Genomic DNA, 22,903 nt, shown 5'->3' with positions numbered 1-22,903 from the left:
TTTGCACAAAGCAGTGAACCTAACAATACTGTTTCCAAATAAAATATCCACATTAAATTGATTTGGTCTTTCCCACTGTGAAATATAGCCCCCACTTTTAAAAAAAATATATGAATTTGCCAAATAATCCACGTTTTCTTACAAGCAATGCTTTCTCTTTCTGGTATACAAATCAAGATTACAGTAATTTATTTATTTTTACAAAGAATAGTTCTTCATCACTTCTAATTTTTTCTGCCAGTACTTGCTAGAAATGAAAAGCTTAATTTTGCCTCCTGAACATATTCTGAAGCGGGGGGACAGTGAAGCAGTAGCCTATGCATTCTTCCATCTTCAGCACTGGAAGCGAATAGAAGGGGCCCTTAACTTGCTGCACTGCACATGGGAAGGCAGTAAGTATTCTGTCAGTAATATAAACTTATTTTTTTACTAGTGTAATACAATACAATACAATAAAACATTATCTGACACATTTTAGCAGGATTTTTAAATTGATAGTTTGTTTTAATGGTAGTCATAATCTGTTGATGACTTATAATAAACAACAGCTTGATAGTAAATTAAAATTTGAAACCATGATCTCTTGTTGACTTATGGAAACAAGACAGTTGTTATTAGTATTACAAACCTTAGACGAAATTGATGTTTGTTTTAAAAGTTTGTTTTTTCCTAAGAAAAATAAAAATTCATAAATCTCTCTTCTTCCCTCACCAAATTTCTCTGTTGAATAGATATTATTAGTCTGCTTTTCTACATTTCTGTTTTTAAAGCTGCTAAATAAAATGCATTTAAATAAAATGCCATTCTTAAACTCCCCAAATTTCATTGAATTTAATTGTTCTTTTATTGGGAAACAAGATGGATTATAAGAAATCTCCTAAGATTTCTTATAAATACATCACAAGTAGCCAGGCTTGATAATTTTTTTGCTCCACAACCTAAAGATATCTATTGTTTTCAGAACAGTTAGAGGAAACTGCTGATTTCTGGAGATGATTATTTTTGTAAATAAACTGTATAGAAATAGAATCAGAAATTAATTTTAACATGTGTTTCACTATCAATTTCCAGACAGTCTTTGGAATTCTCACTCTTAAATTATGGCAAAATCTACTATGTGGAAACATGGAAATCATTTTTTATCATCCCACTGTGGCATACTTTTTTAAAATACCCTCATTGCAAGTTGCTGCTTTGTTTATACTGTACCATCCAACAAAGCTTTTCTAAGCTGAATAGAATCCTTAATTCATTATTAGGCTATATAGAAAGCAAAGCCTCTATCAAAGTAACATGATATAATTTGTAAGGTATTTTGAAGTTTATTATTTTTCCTGTCTAACAGTACTTGGATGTCATTGTGAAGGCAGGTGTTGAAATCAAAGAGGTCAGAAGTATCATCATATTTATTTGAATCTCAGTGATCTTCCACTGTTAAATATCCAACTATTTGCAATATTTAAATGCTGTTCAGTTTGTGAAGAATGTTACTAGTTGCTAAAAGTAAATTTAGGGGATTTGATGAGTAAATTATGGCATTGCTTAAAAAGAGTTTGATTGCAGGTTTGTCAAAGCAAACTTAAATATGTTTTCCTATTAAATATCTGTTTTAAAATGTCTCGTATTTTGTTTTGGTGGCTGCTAGTCAAATCTCACTGTATTTTATACTTATAATTACTTTCTAAATTCTCATGGACAAGTTTCTTATCCTTTTTATAGACTACACTGAGAAATGACTTTACCAAGATCCTATATATGTATGTAACATTTGTAGAAATTTTAAAACAGTTTTTTCCATGACTTGATGCCAATCATTTTTACCTCTCTTTCAGCATTTAGGATGATTCCATATCCATTAGAAAAGGGACATCTATTTTATCCTTATCCCAGTTGCACAGAGACAGCAGACAGAGAGTTATTACCAAGTAAGTGGCATTTTTCATATATATTTTTCTTTATCTAAGGTATAGCCTTTGTATACTGTATTTCTATGCAAACATATTCCATACATCTATAGGTTTAAATATTGTTAATTTTAAACATGACACTGAGGAAGGATAGTATTGATCTGCTATAGTAGAATCTCTCTTTATGTTAAATTTACAATGTGTAGTCTTTGCAGTGCAGCTCCCTTTATACATTGAAAATTTTACTTTATAAAACATGGTGAGGAACCTTAGTCCCTTAAGATGTTCTTGGTCTTCTGATTTCCATTAGCAATGGCTTGAATAATCAGTCATCAGGAAAGTTAGAACTGTATACAAATAGCATTTGGAGACCAAAAAATAATATATGAAAATAACTTGCAATTTTCTTTTATTTCCAAGATGTAAAAGAATAATATGTGATAAATTCTCTGCATATTTTAATTAAAGATATTTTTGCTTCAGCTGAACAGAATAAAATTACCTTCCTTAGATACATATTTGACTGATTGCTTAGTTCAAGGGAATGACATTAAGTGTTACTTGTTCTCATATCCTCAGATCAGAACAGACATTTGAAGCATTTATTGAACAAAGTTTTCAAATTATAGGAATTGCAAATTATACCAATAATCTTGTGAGTCCATAGTAAGGCTTTTTCAGTTGGTATTTGCTTCTTTTTCAACGGGCAATCTGAACATATATGAATAGTGTAGAATGAAACAAAGATTCGTACTCCATTTTTGAAGAGGCAAGAAGGAAATAAAAAGTAATAACTAAAAGAGTTGGAGGTATGAAATAATAAAAAGAAAAATTAAACTAAAATTAATGTGTTAATTTTACCAACAGAGCTCGCTATATCTTTCTCTCATTTCAATTTTTAACTCCATCCAGCAATGACTTTCTTGGATTTCCTTCTCTCTCTCTCTCTCTCTCTTTCTCTCCCTTCCTCCCTCCCTCTCCCTCTATTTCTTTCCTTCTCTCTCTGTGTGTGCGCGTGTGTATATGTATAGACACACACCTAAACATATCAATACATACATGTACATCTACATACACAGGGAGAGATAGAGCTATAGGGATATATATACACATACATACATATACATCAAACAATCAAGAATGTATCATTGGAAGAAATGAAACCATGAATATTGGATATTGACTCCACTGCTCAGTTTTGCCAACTGTAGATTTTATATAATCCTTTTTTAATCAGATAAAAATTAGACTGTTACCCTCTATACAAATACTATACACAGTATTCCATGCTAACTATAGTGACATTTTGCTGTTTAGTTAGGTAATCCTTGACTAATGGCCACAATTAGGATCAGAATTGATTATGGAATTGAAGATAATATATGTAAAAGGTTCTTACATATAGTTCCTAAAATTGATATATCTAATGTTCCAGATAATTTAGAAACTCCTTTTAAATAAATGTTGTTTGCTAAAGCATTTGCATATAATGGCTTCAAAGTTATATTGTTTGTCTTCAGCACTGCACTTCTAGTTTATCATAAATATGAATTAAACTCTTGCAAAATTTGTAAAGATTGACTGATGGTGTTAGGCAGTCTGAAAATACCTTACTAATGTTTCTGTTGCTGGGTGTAAATTTTTCACATAATTGTAAAGCTTTATAAAGCTTTATAAAGTTCATAGTATTTGCTGTTGAGATTCTGTGAAATGGTAACTTAAGGAGTCTGGCTTTAAAAAAAAAAGTATAAGGAATGCTTGTAACCAGAACAGCCAAGGAACACATCTGCCATAGATGGATGCAGTTGGATAGATGGTAAAGATTACATCTCAAAAAGCTGTACTTAAAATTAATTAAAATATTCCCCAGACTGCTTTAAATTAGTCATTTCTCACTCATGCAGGATATTGCACAAGGAATACTTTGGCTAGTGGATAAATCTAAGCACTAAGCTTCCATTATAATTAAACTCCTATGCATGCAGACATTTCAGCACAGTAACTCATGCATTCCTGTTCATTTTATTTATGATCAACTTTGCATTTAAGCATAATATGTTTTAAAGCCAAGATTAAATGTCAGGGTGTTTTCAAATTAATGTTGTACACACACACAAACACACTCACATACACACACACACAACCTACAGACGTACAAAGACCATATTCAACAGGTACCTCTGCTCCCTTTAGTAAAGCTATTAAGTCCTGGCCCTTCCTCCAGGCCTTAGGGTCCACTTGAACTGGCTTTTTGGTTGTTTTACTCTGTTGTTTGAGCTTTGTTTTATATTTTGTATTTATATATTGTACATATTTAATGTTATGGAGGGAATATTTGTTCTTTGATATGTTGTTTGTTTTTTATGCCATATGCTTAGAGTCACATTGTTGAGTTAGGTGGCCTAATAAATTTCATAAACAAGCAAACAAATAGATGGATTATTGCCAAACAAAACTTCTGTTTTGGTGAATGATGAAAATATGTAAGACTGATCTCAAAATATATTTTAAGGTGCAACAGAATCTGCTTAATGGGGCTACAATGTATTATAAAAGTAGATCAGACTGACAGAGCAATTTTATGTTGCTTTCAATAGCCTATTCATTTTTAATAAACAATATGTATGTATGTATGTATGTATGTATGTATGTATGTATGTAATATTAGTACTGATTACTTATTTATCTGAAAAAGGAAGAACTTTAAAAATGTATTGGGAAATCTCTATTTGAATGGGATATTTTAGAGTATATAGTTATTGTTAGTTTAAAGTACAGAGACTTAAAAGAGAAATTCAGAAATCTATATAGGCTTCCACTTGTGATAGTATAAAAGAGAAAGCTTAAGATCAGAAATGATTTAAACTGTTAAAAGTTAGTTCAGTAAGAAGAAGCTAAGGTCAATGTAGAATGTCATTAATTTCTTTATTTCTTTTTTCTCAATAGATTTTAGACTGTGTTAGTTAAAAATCCATACCGTGTACGGGTTCTGGGAAGTCGGGGGGGGGAAGGAGGAGGGGGGTTGGGGGGTGGAGGGAGGGAGGGGCACACACAACAAAATTGTACTTCAATGTCTTAATGATTGACAAATGATGAAATATTTGTTTTTTTTTTAAAGAAATAAAATAAATATTTGAAAAAAAATAAAAAATAAAAATGAAACAAAAGAGAAATCTGGAGATTTTTTAATGTCATATGAACAGAACAACATACAATATATAAATAAAATAAAGTACAATTGTGACAGTAAGACCCAATTTTAATAAATAAATAATATCCAGTTACTGTATTAAATTCAGTATTAATAATAAATTCATTAAATAAACAACAATGCAATTACATTTTAAAGCTATAAAATATATTAAAAATCAGTATTAAAACAAGCAAATAAGTGAAAGATAAATATTCTTTATAGCTTATGATAATATTACCTTATAAATGTTTCCTAACCTAGTATATAGCTGCAGTGACACAATATATAATGGTAGCAATTGAACTATTTTAACTTCTTTGGCATGTGCTTTATGTTCAATTTAGGAAAGGTAGAAAGGATACTCACAACCTGCTTTTTTTAAATAGAGTCCTCTTTCAGCTTGTTGAAAGTTTGATAAAATGTGTTCCGGCTCTTAACCAAACCCTTTAGAAACCTTTATTTAGAGCAAACTTTAATAGTGTTCAACAATGGTCAGTCTTCAACTCCTATGTTTTACTTAAAATGAAATTTAAGAATACAATTGTGATTTTCATTATAGTAGAAAAGTTTCCAGTAAGATTTTCTGAAGAAAAATGTGGCAACATTTCCTAATTCATCAAATAATTGGTTTTTCTTTTTCTTTGTTTCTTTCTTTCAGCATTTCATGATGTATCTGTGTATCCCCAGAAAGATCTTCCTTTTTTCATCCATTTTACAGCAGGGCTATGTTCTTTCACAGCAATGTTAGCCCTCCTCACACACCAGTTTCCAGAGCTCATGGTCATTTTTGCTAAAGCTGTAAGTATTGTCTCTACTCCAGGGTTTTCTTAAGATGTTTGTGAGGCATGCAGAAATTGAATGAAATTGAGACCTTCATCTACAAATAGAGCCACAGACATCTAAAAGTCTGATTCAACATTGATTGTGGTTTCTTTTTCTCGTTTAAGAAAAAATGATTAAAGATCAGATGAAAATCTTAAGATTGATTTAGTCTGCCTTAAATTAAGAAGCAACGTTTAATGTGTCACAATTTTGGGCTTTTAAAGTTGGGAACCTTATTCAGCCATTTCAAATAATGTTTTTGTAACTGTTAGAATTTCTTAATAATTAATGTTTATTTCATCAGCATGAAAATATTTAGATTGTAAGCTCTCTGGGCAAGAAGAAACTTTTCCTCAGTATCCCTTCCTGTTATTGGACAAATATATTAAAATAAATAATTGTATTTTTTCTCTTTGCCTATTAAATAAACTTTTTGGGGGAACTGAATGGAATTTGTAATATGGTGCTATGACCTAAAAGTTGGTACCATAAATTCAAGTCTACCTGCAAACGTTTCACCTTCCCTAAGGAAAATATAGAGTAATAGATTAATTGATATAGTGAAATTGGAACCATGCAGAATTTTCCTATTTTTTACTTGTATTTTCAGAATATATATTTATTGAAATTTGAAAATAAAATTCAATTTATGTGTACAATTGATTAAATCTGAAATTATGTTCGGGGTTTTTTTTTGTTCTGTTAGTAATCTTGATACTGTTTGAAGAGAGAAAAAGAGACTTTGTTTCACCTAACATCCAACTTCAACTCATTGCATTACTTTAGATACAATTTTTTGTAGATTGAATTTCCAAATACTTTTACTACAAACTTGCAGTGAACTTCAATGAGTTTTTAAATAGAGCTCAAAAAACAGGCTTAAAACTAGCTAGAAAAATAGAATTATTATTCTGAATTGTGAACATCATGCATAAGTATTCCTTAAATTAAAAGAAACAAGAAATATATATTATACAAATCTAATAATGAATTCTTAGATTATATTGATGGACATAGTTGGACTCATCAAGAGTTATTTCTCTTTAATAAAATTCAAAATTATATTTTATGATATTCATTTTATGAAACCAACCTGAATCTAAAATAGTACATACTATAGTTAGTAAAATAATGTATGATTTATTCTAGTAGTGTTTAGTTTCTCTTCTATGGTGGTTTTTGATGACACTAAATGATACTTCTTTACAAATTCTCCTCAAAAGCAAATTTTCATTATAATACAAAATAAAGGATTTTATATCAGTAAATAGTACCATAAAATAAAACCAAAAGGAGCTATGTTGAAATATAAGCTTAAAAAAGCTAAAAAAAGGAGAAATAATTGGTCCCTCAGCAAGTAGTCAGATAATGTAATGAATAGAATGTTGAAACTTAACAGAATTGCTCATTTGTATATCAAAGTCTCATGTAATCAGTATTTCATTTTAATTAGGCATTACTAAAATCAGTTTGTATGATAAATAAACCTAGTTAACACCAAATTTAAAAATTATTGTAGGAAAATATTGCTGGATTTGTTATTGGGAAGAAAAAGCAAATCTGATTTATTAGGATTGCTTTAATAAAATTGTGATTTCTGAAGATGTATCAGTCAAATTGTATAATAAGGTAAAATGTTACATTAACAAGCAACAAATAATTGTTTGCTTTCTTCCACTCTGTACTCATCTGTGTTGCTACAAGTCTGCTCCAGAGGGCGCCCCCAACTTTAAAAATTAGTTCTGTACGATGTTCAGGAGTGGACTACTAAGCGTTATCATTCAATTAACAGATGGCCACAATCAGTACTTTTAACAAATAGCATATGAGAAGTACAAAAAGCTTGAATTGATTAATATTTGCTTTTAGCTTTTATATGGTTATTTTATATGTGAATGACATTCAAAGTTCTACTTGTTGAAATGTTTTCCAGTGAAATTGATGCTTAAAACATCACTGAGCAGTGTTGAACTGGCAAAAGGGACAGTAGGAAGGCCTCTTTGAAATTTGCAGATGTTTTCCATTTTATTTCAGTTTTATCATCTCCCATATTTTTTTATAATCATAACAAAGTGATTTGTTATAAAATTGAAGGGGACTAGTCATCTTCCTTCCCTTCTTTAACTCAATTTTTAATAAGGAAAAATGATTCCATATTGACGTAGAATTAAAGGCAATTAACTTCTGGATGAATTTTAGGATTGCAGCTTTCATTTTTAAGATGTAAATTGATTTAACTCATTTGTTCTGCTTGCTCTGACACTGGAATCTTGCTCTGGAATTGGAAAATCATGTGTGATTACTGCTGTGATTTGATTAAAGTAGTAATGGCTTTTGTTGTTACCCAGACACATTTAACATTTCTGAGAAAAGAACATACTTCATTATTTATAATCACTTAATCACCACTACCTATATGTTAGAAAAAGACAGTATTTACCTACAGTTTTTTTTAATAAGTACCTATATTTTAAAAACAGGAGATGTGATAGCTGAGCAGTTAAAGATGCTGAGCTTATCAGCTGGAAATTCTGACAGCCTGGGTTCAAGACCTGAGCACTGTTCAATGGGGTGAGCTCCCGTTGCTGCAGATACTGCCCATCTAGCAGTTTGAAAGCATGCAAATGCGAATAGAAAAATAGGTACCACTTTGGTGGGAAGGTAATAACATTCTGTGCACCTCAGCAAACAGTTATGCTGGCCACCTGACCATGGAAATGTCTTTGGACAATGCTGACTCCCTCAGCTATAAAACGGAGATGAGCACCCACATACACACCCTGACATGACTGGACAGGGGAAGTTTTTATCTTTACCTTTACACTTAAAAAATATTTCATTCTGGGATAATTGATACAGTGAGAGTTTTTCATTGTCTATTCAGAAGTAAATAGAATTATTTACATATGCTATGTCAAATAAGGCTATGGTTTCAATTATTTCTGGATAATGGATCTGTATAAAATAAATAATATCACTGAACTTTTGTTTGAATATCCATAGCTTTTAAGAAATCCATCTTAATGTAATTCCGTGTGTATCTTTAACAAAATATTTACTAAATTTTAGTTTTTCTATTTGCCATTAGGTATTGATTATTTTGGGTCTGGAAGGAAAAAAATGGGGTATGGGTGGTTAGAATACTGAATAAGTATTGGAGATTCCATGCAAAAGGAAGATTTGCAAGATTGTTTTAAACATACAGACATTTCCATGAGGTTAACATTATTTAACTGGAATAAAATTTTAAATTGGCATTTAATCTAATTTTCTTATGTTATTTCATAATTTGAGTGCCAGTTAATCCTTTGTTTTTGAGTTTCTTGAATGCCAGTTAAAATGGCACACTATCTCTGGAAAGTATTATGGCTATTTTGGGGCTATGAGGAGCCCTAGAATCATAGCAGTGGATGTACTGTGTGTCTGAGCTGTCTGTAAAATTGTGGTCTCTGAAGTATGATCTGTTGATAATTAACTATTGTGATGGTGCAAAAAATAGCTTATGGACACAGTGTTATAGATCTTTGAAATGTGCCCCCAAAGGCACTGCTGTTTGTAGGAGGTGTGCTAAAAAAGGTGTTCCTTTGCTATACTGAGTTACTAAGCTTTGCATAATCCTGTTGACCCTGAAGTTATAGATTGAATCCATTCATTTTCCAATCTTCTAAAAGGTTAAGGATGGTTTTGTTCTTATGCATTTTAAATGTAGAACATTTGAGCAGCTGAATAACTCTTGTTGAAGCTGTGTTGAACTTTTGACACACATGAGCAAAGAGTTGTTTTAAAAAGACTCAATTAAACATTTTTAACCTTTGAAGCTAAATTAAATATGATTTATTAATTATTTATTTCTTTATTTGATTTATATGGCCACCCATCTTAAGTAACACTGCTTAAGCAAAGACTGGGCGGCTTACAACAACCGTAAAAGTAATAAACAGCAATCATAAAAACAAAAACAATACAACAAACACCCTGCATTGTAATTGTCCCCCTTGCCTTGGGACATCTCATAGCAGGCTCAGTCTTTTTTTGTTTTCTTTTCTTTTTTGCTTCCTTATTTATTTTCATTCTATTTCATATAAAACAGATTTAATATGGATTCCATATTATTTGGATATTGATTTGGATATTAAATATATTTTATATTTCATAAAAGTGAGCCCAGGTCTCCATTAATTATTAGACAAAAATCATCCTGGTAACTGAATTTGATTGCTGCCCATTTTCCAAGAAGTAAAATGTGATATATATGGCTTTTAGCCACCAACCCTAATTCCCAGTGTACTAAAATGTTTTAACTATTTTGAGTTTTCAATATTTCTGCCTAAATATGACCTAAAACATGATCTGTTGTTCACATAAGTCCTAAAATTAGATAAAGAGAATCCAATTAAACAAAGACATTATACTTGTTCATTCTTTATTGAAATAAATTATCCAAAGCTACATAATTTTGCGTAACAAAAGTATGTGAATCTTTCTTTTCTGACGTGCCCACCCATGAACTGCAATTAAACATTTCTGACATATGATGATCAGTTCTAAATGGTATCCCATTCCTTCTAACAGAACAGCTTCAACTTAGGGACTTCCTCATACGAACTGCTTGCTTCAAATCCTTCCACAAGGATTTAATTTCTAGGATTAAGGTCAGGACTTTGACTTGACCATTCACAAACATTAACTTTCTTCTGCTTTAACCATTCGTTGAGTATATGACTCAAATACCTTTGCCACACACAAATATGTAGCTTGGATTTTTTTTCATTAATAAATGAATATAATGTTTTTGACTTTTTTGTTTAATTGAGTGGTTTAGGCTATATTTATAAAAAAAAAATACTGAAAATTTAAAAGACTTCATAAACTTTGAGACCTCACTCTAGGTTCATGGCTGACAGGGAGTTTGAATTCAGTGTTATGTAGGCTAGAACAATGGGATCATTCCAGACACCATTTCTCTCAAGGTTGTGTGTGAAAGAAACTCATATGATTTTGTACCTGTTTCTAAATTTTAAAGATTGGTACATACTCAGATTCTTCCAAATCCCTCATGAATGCAAATTGTATTAAAAAAAAAAAACAACTCGCCACTATTTCAGTTTAAAGACAGTTTAAACTGAACAGTTTAAGTGGACATATTAGATAATCTCGGCTAATCAGTACCGTTAGCGATGCATAATCTTGTAAAAGAATAAAACTTAATATATTTATTTAGTGGAATAGCAATGGTTTTATATTTTTACTGGATCATATTTCCATTGTTTCCCATACAATCAGATTGCCAGACAAAACTGTAGCCAAACTGCGAAAACTTGTTGAGAAGCCAAAACCCACAGAGAATCTTTTAATAGCTGTAGTATATGCACAATGGAATATGACAGCAAACAACCTAGATTTGGCAGAGTCACTCCATGGAACTGAATGGAGTCTAGTGGGGTACAGAAATGTTGGCCTACTTTTGTTTCAACTGGAAAGGGCTTTAGAATTTGAAGTCCTGCCTTCCAGAAGCTTTGGATGTCCCACTGGGAAGTAGGGTTACTATAACTGATGGCATGGTTGTTTAACACGAAAAGGGGAAGAGTTCTTTATTATAAAACAAATGAATGTGCACAAGATTTATATGTTATGAAAACCTATAATGGAATATTGACTTTGCACAGCAGTCTTCATCTTAATGTAGCCTTATTACAGATGAAAGTAGGATGCAACAGTTAGGGACCATCTGATATCTCTCTCCTTTCATCTTAGATGGTACCTCCTAAGAGCTGAAGTAACAGGGGTAGCTTTATTACGAAGCAATGCAAAACAGTTATTGATGACTGTTTCCAAGGTATGCAACATTTTCCTGTTGATAACTTGCATTTGCTTACGTTTCATTTTAAGAACCATCCTTGGTCTCGAATGCCAAGAAAAATGGATTTGCTTTATCCTGTGAAATTTGCAGTCAACTAAAGTTAAGACTAAGAGGTAAAATCCATTATTTTGAGTAGTTTTAAGGTTGGTATAAACTATAGGTTCCTGAGAGAAATACTTTTCTATCTTGTAAATTTGCATTGATTGATAAATGTAGCTTTCAGTGAGATTGTTACTCTGGTTTACTTTATATGGATTTTGCCCACATCATGAATTAGAAACACATGAGAATGACTTTTAATTGTGCTTGAATTTTAGTGTTGGTACATCACCAACAAATATAATTGTCCAATGATATTTTGACCCTTACATATCAAGGAATTTTATTTTGTGCAGCATGCTTGAAATGGTTGTTTTAATGTACTTTTTAAAACCTAGCATGAAGAGATGAACATATACTGAGGCTTTTCAATTCCTGTACAGCTTATTATTAAGTAATCTGAATATTTATAAAGTAAAACATTGTGTTCTTGTATGCAAAGAACTTTACATAATCTCATTAACAGCCTTCAACAAATTTCAGCCCTGATTCTATGCTGCAAGATTTAAATTTCCATCACTCTTAGGCATTATTCTACTTCAGCTCACTTAATGACCACTGTACATTTATTTGTAGGTACTTCTTGTTTTGTTTTCACAAATTAAAATTAAAGCCAGTTAAAACTTGTCCAAATTGTCTTTAATGCTAACTTAATTTCAGCTGAATTGGGATCTTTTCCATACACAAACTTTTAAATAGTATTCAGATGATTGCTATTATGAGTTGTCATTATGCTTTTCCATAAAAGTAGAAAGTGCTATTTGAGAGTATTCAAATTCAGAAAACAAGATTGGTTAAATATTCCCATGGCAAAATGTATTTGTGTCCCTATCTTTTTCTTCATTCCTCCCCCTGAAAATTAGTTATTCTAATGTCTGTTTTATACAGTTTACTAACCTGCCTTTTTAAGGAATTAAATATGATGGATATTGCTTAGAGCTAAGAATCTTTTCCTCTCTCTCCAAAGAAAGAGTACATTTTAAAGTACATTCAGACAATAAAATAATTATTGGAATTTGCTGATTAGATAGATTTGTAGTTATAGAAATTATTAGTATAAAATGTTATAAAAGTAAAAAAAAATGAGGTTACATGTTATCATCTTATTCTACTGTACTAAAAAGTCAAAGTCAATGCTTTTCTTTTTTCCTTTTTACCCCAGACTTTTTCTCTTCCCCTTCTTTCTTGCTTTCTTATTTTTATTTTCTATTTTTGTATTTATATTTTTATAAACTAATAAAATTTGTGGCAAAACTAAACTTATTATTGTCTGAATAAATCATATTTTACTGATATAAATGTATAATATAAGTCTAATATGACTGACATTCATAAATATGCAAACAAATACCTATAGCATTTATAAAAGATAAAGAAACAATGTTCCCACTGCTTGGAACTGCTAATTATCTAATGACGGATTGGTCAGCATACAATATATTGTTAAATATTTTTGGTATGACTTCAGTAATGTACAGGTACGCCTCGATTTACAACCACCATTGACCCCCAAAATTTGTGAAAGCAAAACATTTAAATGAATTTTGTCCCATTTTACAACTTTTCTTGTCAGTTAAAGGAATCACTGCAGTTAAGTTAGTAACACAGTTGTTGTGAAATTGGCTTCCTGTTGATTTTGCTGATAAGCATATTGCAAAACTTGACAGCTTACAGTTCAGAATAGCATGCATATGTATGTATGTATGTATGTATGTTTGTATGTATGTATGTATGTATGTATCCATAAAATTTCTGATTATATTATAAAAAATAAAATGTATGAAAAATTATATATTTAAGACTAAATGACTAAATTGTAAAAATACTTTACAATGTTATCAAAAAACATACTCAGAGTAATGTAAAATAACACAGGGTAAAACAAAATAGTTTTTTGTTTAAAATACAATTGCCAGATTACATATTTTGTTTGTGATTAGATTGTATAATAGTCCTCATGTTCCAGTAATTCAACAATCCAGCTGAATGAAATAATAATCCAATTGAAACAAATTTTGGCAATTTAAAGGTAAATCACTATTATGGTGGTCAAGAAGAAATTAAATGTAGGATGTACTCTACTGGGGAACATGCTTAAAAATAAAGTAAAATGCAAGTGACAAAATTTGTAACACAGCAGTACATGGCCCATAGTTCCACTTGTTCCCAAATGACAGGGACAGACCCTCCCTCTGAGTTGAAGAGATATCTTCCAGGAAAGATGAAGACATGCTAAAATGTGCTAGGGAAAAAAAACCCTTACACTATTTTGCAGTAGCAAGGTTGTTTTAATATTTAGCAGGGCAAAAGGTTTATTTTAGCACCTCCCTCCCCCAAATCTTAAAAAGAAGAAGTTCCCAGCATTATCTGTGCAAATCAATTATTTGCTGTTTGGCAATTTCTTTAACTTTGGAAAAACCCAAATAATGCAGAGCTGTTATAGATAAGCCAATATTTTGTAATTTTATTTCCAAGGTGGTCTTCCAAGTTGAGTAAAAATTATCTAATAGCGTCAGTAGGTCTGGGTCCTCAGGGAAGAATGTTAGTTAAAGCCAATAGTTGATTTACTTATTCAAGCTCAGGCTATGGCTGAATTGAGATCTACCTACAATCAAAAGGAGATTGGGACAACCAAGGGATCCTAAAGATCTTCAACATCTTGGATCAAAATCCAAGAGGAAAAATTTATTGGAGATATAGGCCTATATTCTGGCTTGAAACTTCTAATTATAGAGGGGATATAAAAGCCATCATTTTTGAAAATTGAACCTGAGAATGAAAGCCACACTCTTCAGGGTGAACTTCACAGCATGCATAATCAATATCCCCATTCCCTCCAATCAAAAGTCCTGTAAAGAACGTTTTTAGCTTATAGTATTTTATATTTATTGATCTGTCAGCATATTTTGTTAAGTGCTAATGTTTTAGAGAAGACTTGGTCTTCAGTTAATTTAGAATGAACTTTTCAGCACCATCAAAACCAAAAGAGCTGGAGATCTTTTTTAAGTGCCACAAATGAGATTGCCTGATCTGAATATAGCAAAATAGAATTCTATTATGGCAAGATGTTTATGACCTATTTAGCTTAAATTATGCTTATGTAATAATTTGTTGTACTGCTTCCCAACTTTTCTTATAAACAAGCTATATAGAGTATGATTTTAGAAAAATTACATAGACTAATAAATATTGAGTCTGTCATATTTCATTAAAAATTATATTAGATAAAAAAAGAATAAAGTTTATTTTCAGATTGCTGTACTGATTCATTTGATTGATGTATATACTTAATGGCATATTAATTTCCACTACAATTCTTTTATTTCAACTTTTCTAAGAAGCCAGCATGATTTTTCTTGCATACCAATCGTACATGGTTTTCTTGCATACATTGTTACACTGTAGAAAGACATTCATCAGTTCTAATGATTTTATCTATGTAAATATAAAACAATAGGATCAATTTCTTGTAGTATTTCAGGCTGTCTCTTAACTACCAAAATAATTGTGCGTAATTTAACTATAAACAAAAGAAAAAAGTACATTAGAACAATTTTATTACTGTGTAGACTTTGTTTTCAAGCCCATAACATTTAAATTGACTTTGCATTTCGTCCAAGGACCCAGGGAACATATGTGAATTCTGAGGCTTTCGGCTCCGTTTTTGCTAGCAGAGGGTTGCAGGAGGCAGTCGCAGCTCGCGAGCCCATTTTTGTTGGCAGAGGGAGCGCTCAGGCCATCACACGTGCCCCCACATGAGTGATGTCAAGCTGACCACATTCACACTGACAGTGCCCACCCCAGTCCCGCAAGGCCAAACAGAACCCTGATGCGGCCCTCAATGAAATCGAGTTTGACACCCCTGTTCTATAGGTATAGCTATATCAGTTGTAATCTTATGGCTTTTATTGTGGACATTTCTAATGCTGATCAAAAAGCATTGGCACAATCTGCATTTATATTTTCTATTGCCTTCTGTTGGTTTTAGGAGGAACTCTTAATTTCTTTAGCTTTACAGAATTTAAGTCTTATAGAATTTTGTTGATTTCTTTTTTTCCACTTGTTGTAACATGTATTAAGTAGTTTTCCGAAATGAAATTTCAAGTTTTCCTCAGAGTATTCTTTTTAAATAAAATTAGTTTTATACTGCACTAAATTGTCACCCAATTGCCATTTAATCTGTTTGGTTCAACACATTTTTTTAAAAGATCTGGATTCTATTTAGATCTAAAATAGATAGTGATCCTTGAATCTCAAAAACCCAGTCTTTTTAATTGTATGATTGGATTTTAGAACTGGAATAAATATCTTTACTGTTTTGGTAAGGCTCATTAAGTGACATTGAAGACTTAAGCTGTTCCACAGCTGCTGAACATCTCAGATTTATAAACATTAGAAGCTTTTGCTTATCTACAAGAAATGTATATGGCTTAAAATGTGTAATGAACCAATTCTATATTTAAACCATCTGAAGTAGAACTCCATAAATTTCATGTGTCTTTATAAATTGTATCTTAATTTATTTTATTGGTGTGAGAGAAGGATAGCATCCATAGGTTGATAATTTTTTTCTGTTTCTGTGTATAATTTTTGAAACATGAAGAATTGTAGTATGTTGGTAGTATGATTAAATTAAATTAAATTATAAGAACAGCTTTTTTAAAATTCTGCATCAAAGCTCTACAGATATGTCCATGTTGGCATGACTTTCATCTATGTTAACTTTCTGGATCAATTTTATGATGTATGATCTACTAAATGCCTCAGATTGCTGACAGCAATCATGATTGTAAAAATATGATTAATAAATGATGGCTGAATAAATTCATAGAACTACAGTTATAAGGTTATAAAGTTATAAGGTTTATTGTATTTATATGCCGCCCTATTCCCGGAGGGACTCAGGGCGGCTAACAAACACACGGGGGGGGGGGAGGTAAACAAGAAGGAAATACAACAAACAAGGTACAAAGAGAATTTAAAAAGACAGTCAACAGTCACACGATTCGAGAGGGGAAGGGAACTCGTCAACCCCACGCCTGCCGGCACAGCCAGGTTTTAACGGCTTTGCGGAAAGCCTGGAGAGAGGTGAGGGTCCGAATCTCTGCGGGGAGTTCGTTCCAAAGGGCCGGAGCAGCCACAGAGAAGGCCCTCCTCTGGGTAGTAGCCAGATGACATTGGCCAGTAGATGGAACCCAGAGGAGGCCTAATCTGTGGGATCTAATGGGCCTTTGGGAGGTAATTGGCAGCAGGTGGTCTCTCAAGTACCCAGGTCCAATACCAATACCAAAGCCTATTTCTTATACTAGGCTTTTTATAACAGTTTAAACAGTTGGACTAAGAATCAAGATTACTACTTTTTCATGATTTGTCTAATAAGGATATTTTTAAAATAATGAAACTAAAGTTCTGAATATGCTGTATTTCAGTCAAACCTTATTTAAAATATTTTTTATCCTACTACTTCTGTAAACATTGGTTAAATCTTCCTATTTGTTGGAACATTTTGTAGGTTTGGCTCATCATTTTTAAATCTTTATTTTTAAAGTACCAGCTGCTTCATTTCTTCAGATTTATTGGATTATATGTTTCAAACTAAAAATTTAAGTTTTATACAAATATTTATATAGGCTTTTGTTTAAAAAAATGAAAAGGAGATAATTTTTCTTGGCCAGGCAATATCCCAAGTTTATTATAGTGGGATACCTAGACTATTTCCCATCCACATTGAAGTCCACTGACATAGGCTGGGAAATATTCCTATTTTTTCTTCAGAGGCCGAAGTTTGGCGTAATGTACCCATGAATAGCTCTCTTGTTAACTTCAGCATAATTTTTTATTACAGCTTTTTTTTGTCTTTCAGTTTTTTGGAACACTCTTGTCACCTTTGAGCTTCTTGATGGAGAAGATTGAACGCTTCATGCCTTCTAGTCTCTGGCATCAGCTGACCCAAATCTGAACACATCTCAGTTCACATGAACTTTTAACATCAGCGCCTCTTGCTTACAAAAGCATTGGCAACTAAGAGTGTGAAGGAAGTCTTACTTAGCTTTTGTTTTACAGACTGTTAAAATTTGCTGTACTCCTTCTTAAGCCTAAAATATTGTAGATTTTAAATCCACAATTAAATGCCTGTGTGGGTGAGTAGGAGAGGATTGTTGTACTTAAGGCTACTGCTTTCTTTCTCAGAAATTCCAGAAAGCAATAAATCTGATAGATTCTATGTTGAAATTTCCTTCTGAAGTGGAGATATGCTTAAATGTTTATTAGCCAAGAATCTAACCCACAGGGCTTGTCTTACTGACCACTTGCCAAGATGCATGGCCCAGTAGGGGGCCCGACGCCAGCCTCCTGCTTCTTGCTGTTGCTGCATGTTCACTTGTTTACTTCTAAAGAAGGGAGCATTTAACAGAAAAACAAGAAGAAAGAACCATAGCCTGCACCTGTTTACTCTCTCTACCCTGATCTTAGGCAGCAAGATGAAGAAAAGGGAGCAAGAAGTACAACAGAGATGCCTTGCTAATGTTAGTTTTAAAAGCAGAAGTTAATTCTGCTGAAACTTGGCTCTGAACCATACTTAATTATGTGGATCTTCCAACTGGTCACTACATATTGTATTTTTTGAGGATTATCTGATTTACACTTACTTTTGGATTTATTTATTTGATTCTGGGTAGCAAACAGAATATTAAAATTAACAATAAAATCAAAAAGGGAATAATACACACACATATGCCGTGCCTAGGCCACACACAAATCCAATCCAAATTGAATAATTGCACAAGGCCATCAGTATTGGGACCATCAATGTCTCAGGCATATGCTGTTCCACAGAGCATGTACAGTGAGAGACGTAGAAAGCATATCCCTGTAATAGTTCTTTAGCTTTAAGGTAGGAAAGAATATACATTTTACTTTGGACAGGATCATTTATTGTGCATAAGTAAATATATAGCCTGTGCAAGCCTACTCATTTTATTAAGAGTTTAATTGATTGCTATGTATCCATCTCTTCCCCCATATTCACTGACCTAAGCAACCATTGGCCATTGCAAATGCTAAGCAGGACTGACCCTGACTTGAATTTCGATGAAAAACTACCTGGCAATTCTGAGACTGTTGGCCAGATCAGAGAAAGAAAGCAATGGCCAACTATTTCTGTATAGTGATCCTTGAAAGTTTATGAACCCTTTTAAGTTTTCAGTATTTCTCTATAAATACAACCTAAAATGTGATCTGTCACTCACACAATTGCTAGAACTATATAAAGAGAAAACCAATTAAACAAATGAATTTGAACATACTTGTTCATTTATTTGCTGAGGGAAAGGAATACAAAGCTATATATTTGTCTATTACAAAATGTATGTAAACTTTTGCTTTCAGTAACATTTTGGAGTGGCCTGACCTTAATCCTCAAGAAATGTTGTGGAAGGACTGGAAGTAAGCACTTCCATGTGAGAAAGCCAACAAACATCTCAGTTTGAAGATACTCTGTAAGGAGAAATGCATTAAAATTTCTTCCATATCAATCTGTCGGACTGATCAGTTACTGGAAATATTTAGTTGCAGTTATTGCTACTCAAGTGGGGGCATGCCAGTGACTAAAGCAAACATTAACATAGTCACACACAAATATGTAGCTTTGGAACAAGTTTAATGTTTTTAATTGGCATTGTTTATCCAGTTTTAAGATTGCATGGAGGACAGGTTATGTTTTAGGTCATGTTTATGTAGAAATACTGAAAATTAAGGATTTGCAAACATTTAAACACTAACTCTGCCAAGACAACTGCTTGACTCGAGTGTTTTTACTTTTTTATTGTTCATCGAGGCATAAATCAGAATTTAATAAGTGGATTAGTCACTTGCACTTGTTTCTTAAATTGCTCAACCATTTGTAGAGCTTGATGGAGACTGATACCTTAGGAGGAGTTTCTCCTAACTTCAATAGACAAAATTGATTTTTATCCTTGACCTTTGTCTACCCTGAGTCATTTGTAAAGCTCAGTTTATCCCTTCCCCTCCCTTCCCCTTTCTCCCATCTAGCCGTCTTAATTTTGAACAGCAACTATATGAAGGAAAGTGGGAGAACTAAATGCCTGAGTAATAGCATTTTAGTATTGGATGACAGGTGCATTTCTCAACTGCTGTTAGACATTATTAAAGCATGGCCAGTTTACAAGACATACACAAACAGCATACAAGGATAGAAGAAGTTGCAAAAACACTGTGAAGTTTGCACAAAATGGCTGCTCTTTCTGAGGCAAACTTATATTTCATAGACATTTTGAAGATCATTCGTTTCTGTATCTCTTACAGTGATTTCTTTTGCTTTATTTCATAAATGTATATTGCAAGGCAGATAACTGCTTGTTATCTATAAGTCTATGATAGTGTTCTTGATTATTTGGGAATCATTCCCCATTACCACTTGATAAATATGTCACTTACCACTCTATCTGTAGTGGTGTTTGCATTCATTTCTGACGAGACAAGAAAGAGGAAACAGACGACTGGATCTATGCAGTAACTAGGAGGTAAAACTCAAATGTTATCTGCCGAGTGAACATAAGCCACAGGGGTAGTTTCTCACGGTGGTATCTCTCTGATGATTAATGGACACGCTGTACTCATCCAATTTCACTTTGCCATCCACAGAGGCCCATAAGGTAAGCAGCATAATGCTTTTTAAAATTGAATCTTTTCCAACTTGTGTGTGGGGTTATAAATGAAGCAGTGTCTCCTGTGCATCACTCCCTAAGGCTGGTTTCTCTCACTGTCTTCTCTTTGACATAAGCGTACTAGAGTGGGATAAGCTTGCAAACAGGACTGGCAATGTTCTGCAATGTCTGTTGCTATCAATAATTCTTACTCTGCTACTTTCAGATACACAGACACACATTTCATCTGCTAAAATATTTCTTTGTGCTGTGCTTTCAGTTCCTTATGCCCCTTCATATTCCTATGGCATTGCTTCTAATTACAGGTTTACTTAACACAGGTGTAAAATTCATCTTATGTTCTCAACTTATCATATGGAGTCTATTTGCTCCATGTTGGATATCTTTCTTTAATTTCACACTTCTTGTTTTTATGTGATACATTTATTCTACATTTTACTAGCCCCTAGTAATAGTCATGATGGTAGTTACCAGTTGTATCAGCACTTTCACTTTTATTCGTCCTTCCTTCCTTACCTCTCTTTCTCCTATTGAGTTGCCAGAATAACAGCTAGATTATTGTTACCAGACTCCTGAATGAATAGTTTGTACACTTTTAAAAGTTAAACATAGGTTCATAGGTTGCCAAATGTGATGTAGAAGTAAAATAATGTTTTTAAATTCTCTTGAAGAAGAAAAAAATGGAAAGAGATCTGTAAGTATCAAAAATTAATGTATACCTTGAAGGAAAGGAGGAATACTATAGCACACACATACATAGCTTCCAGTCATGAAGAGCAACATCAGGTATATAACATTATTATAGACTGGTTTCCAGGTGATGAAGATAAAGTATTTCAAGTGCTAGATCTTCCTTAAGGAAAATTTGAATTTCCTCAAAGAAGCATTTTATACAGATCAGTGGATTAAATTGCTCTCCTGGGTAATTAAAAGATCATTGCATTGTACTTCTCATATGCAAGTACTATTAAAATTGTACATTCTGTCCATTTAACACAACTTTCAACTCTTGAATAGAAAACTAAAACTAAAATATATTGATTGCAAAGTCACAGTGACAAGTGCGCCATGAACTTCCTGAATGCATCTAGTATAGAAGAGATGGTCATCTTAAGTAATTGGCCCGACTGTCAAATTCCTCTAATTATTCCTCAAATACCTTTAAGTGGTTTTTCTTTAATTCAGTTGAAATACAGCTTTGTTTATCTTGAAACAAGCATAAAGATTTGATGGGGCCCAGTTCTTGAAGGGGGTTTTCATATTACCCCAATCACTTCATCTTAGTTTATTTAAGGTCATATAATTTACATTTTTCTGGCCTAAGAAAACTAATGATCTAATTGAATGCTGAAAAATCTTAAAGCAGCTTCTGGAATCGTAAATAATAAAATCAAAATGTCATAAAATGTAGGACAAAGAAAAGAGAAAGAGCAGAGCCTTATTAGCTTGGCGAGCGTTTTTCAGATTGTGGATTTATTCCGCATAGTCAAATCACAGAGGTTCTAGAAGGATTAAGATGATGCAAATACAAGCCAAACTGACAGTCACAATTGTAATGCATCTTAGCTGAATGTTTATTGAGGAACTTGGCTTCTTCCAACTTTGCAAAGCTTTGACTGAATCTCCCTTTAAATTGAATCTTCAAGACACTGAATAAGAAACTAAACATACTGTCCAGATTCTCATGGTAGACATAGGTTCAATGGACTTGCTAGGTGTGCAGAAGTTGAAACATTCAAATGAACAAAGCAGAGGGGGTGATGGGCACTAAGAGATGCAGTGGGCTCTGAGATATTGGCATAAACAACTAGCTAATGACTTAATCACACCTGCAAATCCTTTTTGTCAGAGCAGCAAGTGCTGCTCAACTTCATACTTTCACTAGAATGTATTCATGCAGGAAGGAAAGAAATATATTCAGATTTATTCTGCCGTTTATATTTTATACTTCTTTGTTTGAGTTTTTAATTAATCCCCAAATCTATAATCCTGAAATCTCACATCTATTTGTCTGTCCTGTAGTATAGGCCCTGGCTAGTTTGTCTACAATTTTTCACTTCCTCAGTTCTACTTTCATCCTTTTTCTTTTCTACCATTCACTAAAAATAGCAAAATAATAATAATTCCTTTTTACAGCCCAGAAGCCATACTTCTCTGTCTCTGTTTTATTTTATTTCATGGAGTGATCTAAGAGAATGTGTTTGCTGTTAGAGTGTAGCACAGAACAGACTGTTTATATCATAGTGCAGCATTTCTCAACTTTGGCAACTTTAAGATGTGTGGACTTCAACTCCCAGAATTCTCCAGCCAGCATGTTAAAGTTGCCAATATTTTTTTA

At 32.6% G+C, this 22,903-nt stretch overlaps 1 protein-coding gene across 3 annotated transcripts in view; it reads left to right on the top strand.

The window, feature by feature from the left end:
• ST7L (suppression of tumorigenicity 7 like) overlaps window positions 1-18,116 on the top strand; it is a 36,166-nt gene extending 18,050 nt beyond the window's left edge. For 2 of the 3 annotated variants that reach the window (XM_014066380.2, XM_087720140.1), the window contains exons 12-15: window positions 242-392; window positions 1,833-1,925; window positions 5,759-5,898; window positions 17,745-18,116. In XM_014066380.2, the coding sequence (XP_013921855.2) occupies window positions 242-392; window positions 1,833-1,925; window positions 5,759-5,898; window positions 17,745-17,840 (480 nt within the window). In that variant the 3' untranslated portion in view covers window positions 17,841-18,116. Of the gene's footprint in view, window positions 1-241; window positions 393-1,832; window positions 1,926-5,758; window positions 5,899-11,676; window positions 11,759-17,744 lie in introns of all 3 variants that reach the window. The other variant, XR_001313543.2, reaches the window with a different exon arrangement.
• Window positions 18,117-22,903: the final 4,787 nt, after the last annotated feature.

The sequence above is a fragment of the Thamnophis sirtalis genome, unplaced genomic scaffold (assembly GCF_051295495.1).
Source record: "Thamnophis sirtalis isolate CommonGarterSnake01/CBP01778 unplaced genomic scaffold, rThaSir2_p1.2 scaffold_7, whole genome shotgun sequence".
NCBI classification, from domain to species: domain Eukaryota; kingdom Metazoa; phylum Chordata; class Lepidosauria; order Squamata; family Natricidae; genus Thamnophis; species Thamnophis sirtalis.
Note: the sequence above shows the minus strand (reverse complement) of the source record. Positions and strands in the feature narration are given on the sequence as shown.